Below are 8,245 nucleotides of genomic sequence, written 5' to 3' on the forward strand. Positions count from 1 at the left end.
CAAAGCATATTATTGGTAAGTGACGGTTTTTGCTATGGGCCTCATGGGCACTTGCCCAGGCTGAATGAGCGTGGAAAAAATATTAATATTTATCTATGCCCGGCGCTCATTTGACACCCTCTCAAGGTGGGATAATGGCACCCCCAGTACTGCTTACATGAAGGGGATAAATCAGAGGAAAGACTATTGTCAAATAAGAGGAAAGGAGAGGAAAAGGGGGATGTCGCAGTGGGGGCCACTGAAACTAGAACCATTCCTGTTATTAGTAGCACTGTGACTATCAATATTTGGACTTTCTCTTGTTACTTTACTCTTTTGTTTTTTGTTTTTTGTAGTTTTCTTGTTTAGTTTTTTTTTTATGTGCTACAGGCCACTAAAACACATATTGTAAACCGCAAATGGCCCCAAGCCGCACTTTGGACACCGCTGATGTAACGTTTATTATAGTTGTAACATACTATCCGCACTCATTGGAACAACATTAGATGCAAGAGTTGATGAGAGCCAATACAACAATTTTGCCTTTCACAAAGAAAAGAATGCTCAATTTACCACTTTTCCATTCTGCATCTGACAGGTTATTCCTGCGTTTTGGTCTCCTCATGTAGCTAAATGAGACAACTAAACCATGTATGGCACATAAATACGATACTGCTCTTTACATTTTTAACTGCGCAGGTGTTCCTATTCAGCTGCACATATTACAATGTGGATTCATTTTGTATTCATTTCATGTTATTTTATTTGGCTCTTTCAGTCATGTACCTCAAAAAACACAAAGTACTAACCAGTAAGTCCGTAAGGAGTTACTGACTAACATTAAACAAAACTGATATTTTATGTATTATAATTTTGTGTTGTTCATTCTTAGCCCCATGTTAGTGGGTAATTTCATATGTTATTGCAAATGAATAATTTAGCTCAGAGAGTATGTTGGAAAATGTTTACTGGAGCAATAAATAGGGTTAGTCGGAGAGTCATTTTCTCATAATATTTCAAGCCACGGTACTTTGACACACAGGTTGTTAAAAAAGACAAGGGGGAAAAAAAGGCCATTTCGCACTGGATTTTAATAGTGACTGGTATCAGTATAGCAAACATTTATGTTCACACCTTGCATCAAAATGTATGAGGATGTGTAATGTAATGATTGGTAGGTCATAAAAGTCGCTTGTGATAGTAAAAGGAAGCAGTTGACTGCCCTTTCAAAATGCATCAGTTCATCTCCCAAGCAGCTGCATATCCGTCCCTCTCTAGCTAAATAATTCCTGTTTCCACTCTGGTCTTGTGCCACTCCAGTGTGTTTGATCCCATGCCAAAGTCAGGACAGGAAGCACAGCTGCATTGCTTTGCTTTGTGTCTTTTACAACGCTGCAATTGTGCAATGCATTAAACACTGCATTGTTTGTTTTTTTATCTACATACGTATATCAACACTAAACACTGACCTATTGTCTGTCTGACCGATTGAAAGAAATTCTTATTCTATGGGTTATATTTTATGGAAAGGATGATGTGATAGTTCAACTTCCTCTCCATACCTGTCAATCCTCCCGTTTTCCCTGTGAATTTATTTTGCCGTTCTTCCTCGTGCCCTCCCATTTTTCTCCCCGTATTTTAACTTTCATAAAATAAAATCGAAATCTCTGGTACTGCAGGAGCAGAACAGCTTCTGGTCCGCTTCCCGTCCTCTCTGCAACAACGCCATAACACATCCTAAAGTCAGGCCTTCAAAATATTCAAATAGTAAAATTAGACAATAGCGTCGCAGTAGGCAGATGGCCAGATGGCCTGATCACTTGTTGGCAAGCAGCACTCGGCCCACAAGCATGAAGATCATCCCAGACACGAGCTCCAGGGGGACGCCAGCAGCAGCCACCATAAATGACAAGCCATAGAGCACTGAAACTTGGGCATCAGAACATGTCTCCCCTCTCTCTTGGAGGATGTAACGCTTCACATCCACCACCTCCATCCACAGCACGAAGAGCAGCAGAACGAAGAGGAACAAGCACGCTGCAGAAAAATACAGAAGTCGATCATTGCTGTGTTAAAATCCCTTCCTATTATTACTATTACCATGGTAGCCCAACAACTGTGGTGATATCAACAGTAAGTGAGGGAGTTATGTGCTAATGTGTGTGCAGGGTGTGTCTGTCATCTGACATGCAGGAACAGCTGACTGCAACATGTGCTTCCTTTGCAAATACGCCACATGGACATCATGTACGTCTTAAAACTTAAACCAGTAATTGGGGTCACCTTGAGTTTTTTATTCTCCAGTGAAATTGGCACACCTGATTGTCTCTCACCGCACACTATTGTGCCGCGGCGCAGTAGTTGGGAGTCACTGTATTTGCCTACAGGCACAATGTGTTCTTCACATACCAGCAATGATGAAGAAGGCTCCTCCCAGCTTGTAGAGTTTATGGCTTATAAAGGGGACCCCGCAGACCAAGAGGAAACTCCCAGTCAAAGCTGAGACCAATGCGAGGATTATGAACACTGTCCAGAAACCTCGAAACACTAAAAGAAATTCAAGCACCGTTCATTATTATCCGGTCTGTGCAGGCAAGGTGTAAGCTAGTGTGTCCTACTGGAAATATATTGTTGAGTAAGTAATCTTTTGAGCAAACGTTGGCTTAAAGGTGCACCACCTGCTGTAGCGTCATAGATGGGATGAGGCACGCGGCCAACTGCAACTGGAAGTGGGAAGAGGTAGCCATGGACACACACCTTGGATTTGGGTTGGTTTGCTGCAAGTAAACCAAAAACTGTAGATTTAAAATGTATTTTTGTGACATTCAAGTTATTATTAACAAATATTAAATGACAAGCAAATATCAATGACTGATTGAATGACGATAACATTATATTAGTTTTTATTGTACACTATTTATTGTACTGATATTGTATTGTATACAGTGATTATTTCATTTTGACTGGTACAAACTGCAGCTCCACTGTGGGGGCCATATTAAATTGTCTTGAACATTACCAATTAATGTTGTGTGTAAATGTATTTATTTTGCTGTTTTGTAAACATTTTAATTTAGATTTGCTTTACTTATTATGTTTATTTAATTTTATTTTTTCTATTTTTTATTTATTGAATTGATATTATATATCATATTAAACATTTATCGTAATTGATTTGTTTTATTTAATTTCATTTCACGTTACTTTACTTTGAGAATGCTTAGTAAAATATATTTTGTTGTAGTTATTTAGTTCTTTTATTGATAAATCTTGTATTTGCTTTACTTATATTTTCTTTGTCTTTTATTTTATTTTTATTTTTTTGTATTGTAGAACAATTTTTTTTCTTTTTTGTTTTTTTCAGAAAATGCAGTTCCACTGTAAGGGACCACATTAAACAGCCATTTTATTTTTATTTTGATGAATTTTACAGTATTTTATCTTACTTTATTTCATTTTCATAATGATTTTTGTTTTTATTTTATTTATTTTTAATTTATTTTGATAATATACAATTAAACATAGAATATAATATGTTGTATTTATTTTCATTTACATTTTTGTTTTACTTTCTGTTTACATTTTTGTATTTTGTATATGGTTTCTTCCCCAAAAAACAGAACAAAATTTTGAAAAGTCTTTCTACATACTGAAGAGAGTTGCTAGTACTGCATCTGCAGCAGGCTCCACGTGGAACACACAGCGCCAGAAAAATCCTTCATGGTGGAGGGTGCGAGGCGCAGGAGGGACAGTGACTGCGTTCACAAACTGACGAAGGATAAAAAGGAACAGGCTGACATCAGTTGTCAAATAAAGACACTCTGAAATCTCTGCCAGCCAACACATGGCTGTGCTGCTGCTCCGAGGCCTCGCAGAGCTACAGCACCTGGAAGGCGCCAAGACATCCAATGTGGTTGTGATTGGGAGGTTTGTGCCGCTTTCAAGAGGAACTTATGAAACACGCATGCTTATACTTTCCACTGGCTCGTCAAAAACATGATCAGTGACACATAGCAAATTTAATCAGCCTCTTAGGGAATATGAAAGACTATGATTGGCCTTCTGAACACACAGCTTATATAAATGTAACTTATTAAGCATTTGATGATATCAGACACGTGATTGGACAAATCGGTTAGTACTAAAGCTCATACGTCCAGAGGGCCGAAAAGAAATGAACTCAACAGCCAGTTTGTTGTTTTGATGACCTTTTCAACGGAAGTGGTCATAATATAGTAAACGAGTGAACTGTTCGACAGATTAAGGATCTATTACAATTTGGAGAGAATCTGGACAAAGGTACAGACACAGGCTTTCATTTACTATTGGAGACACTATGGTCATAGTTATCCAGTAAAATGCAGGTGTCATATTCGGCACGCATTTGGTTTTTCATTGGCTCTCAGCATATTCTAAAAATGAAATAAATCCATTATTAATGAGATATATTATTAGATATTACACTAACTTGCTTTGCCACTTATAACACAAAGCTAAGATGTTGGTGTTCTGATCAGATAGCTTACCTACAATGGATCGGTTTGAGCATCTTAAATGGACAAAATGTATCACAGCGGTCCATCCTTCTGTAATGTTCTAATGTAATTAGAATTCTAATGTAATTAGAACATCAACATCTACTGGTGGCATATGACTTTTATGCATGTTTATGCAGCTTCTAGCATGCTAGCATGTTAACACAACTAAACAACTAAACAATACTGATTGATGGTGATGACAATGGTGATTGATTCTACTTCCTTGTATATTGAGTTGAATGCACTCAAAATAGTCAATTTAATCTAAAAAAAATATTGAATATTGAATGCAAAGTCTTATAATCTGATGAGTTTGTCTAAATGGTGTATAAATAACATCAATATGGGAAGTAAATGTTTCAGTTAAGTTATGATTTTGATTTTTTTTACGATAAAAAATTGCCTTTTAAACAAGATATAATGACGCCTAGTGACATGTTTTTACATTTGGCAGATAATCCCAATAATAAACCAGATTTGAATGGCTAAATCGTTCCAGTGCATATACTGTGGGGTGAACACAAACACTGCTCAAACAATTTTTATATACATTTAGAGTGTCTCAACCAATTTAACACCAATTAGTATCTTGTACTTGCTTGTATTCACACACAACCCCTGCCAACTTTTTGGATAAATGTCTTACCTCAGTCCCGTTGGCATCTTTTTCTACTATTGTGGGCCATATGTAAGATCCACAGTTGTCACGGGCCACCAACCAGTAGTCTGTCCCAAATGCCAGGAAGAAACACATGGTCCCCAGTGCCCCAAATATCCCCCCAGCCAAGGCTGCAGCTCCCACCCTCATAGCTCCAGTCCAATGTCCTTTTCACAAGTACAGTATCTTCTCTTCAGACACAATGCGAGTGACACCTTGCCGTTGTTCGCTCTGCAGCCCTCTGCCCAACCCTAACCCTGGCATGTTGGGGTAAAGAAGCTCCAGTAACCCCGGAGGGGTGGCGGGGGTGGGGGTAGGGGGGGGGGGGGGGGGGTACTATAGTTATTTTAGGAAGCATGTGTGTCCTCGTCAAATTACCCTTGGTGTGCCACGCATGTGCAAAGGCAACAAGGTCTGGTTGTGTGCGTTTCGAATGAGGATGACAACCATGCAAGAATTTAGGACCGCAAGGTATTTGTTATCATGACGTTAGTCTTGGAGGGGCACGTTGAAAACGAATTAGACTGAAGATGTAAATGACCCACACACAAATCTTTAACGTGTCGGAACAAGGCAAGGAAAGTTTGACAGAAGGTTGTACACATTCCTCATAACAGTTCATTGTTTCGTACCTCTGTCGTAATTTTTCCTTCAAAAGGAAGCTAAGGTGTGGCAAGTGCTTCGCCATGATCACAGAACAGTAGAACATGCGTTTTATATGCAATACAGAGCAGCAATTCAGTCTTGAAATCAATATGTGTGAATAAAGTTGTATCAAAATCCTTATGGCGTTGTTTTTATCATTTTCCTGGTGTTCCTGTTGACTCTGTCGAGGGTGTGTTATACCTACCAAGAATATGATATGAACAGTGATGTGCAGTGAGGTTCATGGCTGTTGAGGCTCACGGTTGGTGAGGCTCTGACTCCTTTGGTGTTTTTTTGTATGTTAATGCAGGTTGCTCATTGGAGGAAATGTTTTTTATAAAGAGGGGAATAATTCACTTGGTTAAAAAACATTTTCAGATATTTCTTACACCCATTTATTTATTTTTTTTATAAACTGAAAAACATTTGTGTTCTTACCTTACATACTATTTGTATATGAAGTACATGCAGCATTTCCTTCTCCGGGAAAGGTTCCATTACTTTGCTGTAAAAGCCTGTAAAAGTCACCTCCTGGTGATTTTGGGTATATAATCCACCATCCTGGCAGTCAAATACATTCTTAAGCATACAGTATATCATCGAATGCAATTGATTATCTGCTAGAAAAAAAATCCAACAACCACTGGCTTTTCCTCTGTGGAAGGATGTCATTGACAAGCACCTTCCAGCTCATGCATGCCCCCACCCTTCAGGATGCAGTGGTACTGTAAGTGCCTCTAATATTACATTTCTGTATTTTATTGTCCGATTAGCAAGAATAATGTTGTCACATTTACATTAAAGACATTACACAGGTTGTAGAAAGTTATGATGTATAATAAAAGTTACTGCAAAATTATATTATTGGCAACATGTTGACAAACGGGCCGCATGGTGGCTGAGACCTGGGTTCGAATCTCCACTGGGCATTTTCTGTGTGGGGTTTGCATGTTTTCCTCGTGCGTGGGTTCTCTCCGGGTACTCCGGTTTCCTCCCACATTCCAAAAACATGCATGTTAGGTTAACTGGCGACTCTAAATTGTCTATAGGTATGAATGTTGGTTGTGTGTGAATGGTTGTGTGTCAGCTGGACTGGACTGGTCAGCTGGGATAGGCTCCAGCATGCCCCCGCGACCCTAATGAGGATAAGTGGCGTAGAAAACAGATGGGCTTGCGCACTAAGAAGAAGCCATGCTCACAGTGGCCTCGTCTTAGATTTCTTCCCTGTATTTCAGGGGTGTCCAAACTTTTTCCACCGAGAGCCACATACTAAAAAGTCAAAGGATGCAGGGCCACTTTGATATTTGTATGGATTTTAAAAAAATATTTTGTAAAATGGTTAAAGAAAACAGTATTGCAGACAAAGCTTTGTGTTATTACTTGTTTAAAGTGTCAATATCAAACCCTTTTCTCTTTACATATTGCCTTTAGTGGACAAAAAAAGTGGGCATGTGTTGCTTTTGTTCCTCAGAGCATGCAAATTGCCAGTGTTGTGCGGCGCCAGTGTTACTGTTAGGCAAGTGACGCACATGCACACAAAACACGGTGTCACGCGCATTCGCGTGAGTTTACGAAAGCCTCCATTTGTGTGTTTGTGTAAAATTTCAAGGATTTTGCACAACCGGAGTCAATTCAATTGAGTTTTATTTAAACAGCTCCAAATCAAAACAAACTTTATCACAACTCGAGGTCGGCCTACATTTGCGGAACCAAATTATCTTGCGAGGGAGATTAAGAAAGAAGAGGGCGAGAATTTGGGCTGTGGCAGTTTGTGGGTAACTTGCAGCGACGTTTGTTCCAGGGAGCGTGTGGGTGGATGTCGGAGCCAAGAGTGCTGGCACGTTGACGTGAACTGTGTCACTGACAGATTTTAAAAATCATTTTCGGATGACAGGAAGAACTTTTGTCTACACCCGTGAGTACCTTTAAACAAGTCTTGGCAAAACACGCCTTTCCATGGCAGACACATGATTGATGCATATTGGATTTCTATCTACATACGAACAAGGTATGGGTCGCATTTGAAAGAGCCAGACTTGTACTGTTCACACTGACATGAATAAATAAGCTGCAGTCTCGGCTAATTAGCTCCAAGCCAAGCCCCTCTGTTCAGACTGATGATATCGTGGTACGTACCAGCCTTTGTCCGGACCTTCCCCCGGTTTGAGCCATCGCCCGCTGGAAGGGCAGTAATGTCGTTCACTGATTCAGCCTCAAGGAAGCACGTCCACGCATAGTTCTCGCTTGCAACCCTCTTTGGTTCCGCCATTTGTGGTTAAGTCCTTACCTGAATCCTATTAAGATGTTGTGGCATGACCTTAAAAAGGCAGCTCATGCTTGAAAACCCTCAAATGTGGCTGAATTACAACAATTCTGCAAAGATGAGTGGGCCAAAATTCCTCCACAGCGCTGTAAAAGACTCATT

At 39.6% G+C, this 8,245-nt stretch overlaps 1 protein-coding gene across 1 annotated transcript; it reads right to left on the reverse strand.

Annotated features, from left to right (window-relative positions):
* Positions 1 to 773: 773 nt before the first annotated feature.
* LOC129190039 (transmembrane protein 182-like) lies at positions 774 to 5,391 on the reverse strand. Its single transcript, XM_054792351.1, has 5 exons — positions 5,164 to 5,391; positions 3,630 to 3,747; positions 2,658 to 2,756; positions 2,389 to 2,526; positions 774 to 2,016 (listed from the first exon to the last, which is right to left on the reverse strand). The coding sequence occupies exons 1-5, from the start codon at positions 5,323 to 5,325 to the stop codon at positions 1,796 to 1,798; spliced, it is 738 nt and encodes a 245-aa protein (XP_054648326.1). The 5' UTR covers positions 5,326 to 5,391; the 3' UTR covers positions 774 to 1,795.
* Positions 5,392 to 8,245: the final 2,854 nt, after the last annotated feature.

The sequence above is a fragment of the Dunckerocampus dactyliophorus genome, chromosome 11 (genome assembly GCF_027744805.1).
Source record: "Dunckerocampus dactyliophorus isolate RoL2022-P2 chromosome 11, RoL_Ddac_1.1, whole genome shotgun sequence".
Lineage (NCBI taxonomy): Eukaryota > Metazoa > Chordata > Actinopteri > Syngnathiformes > Syngnathidae > Dunckerocampus > Dunckerocampus dactyliophorus.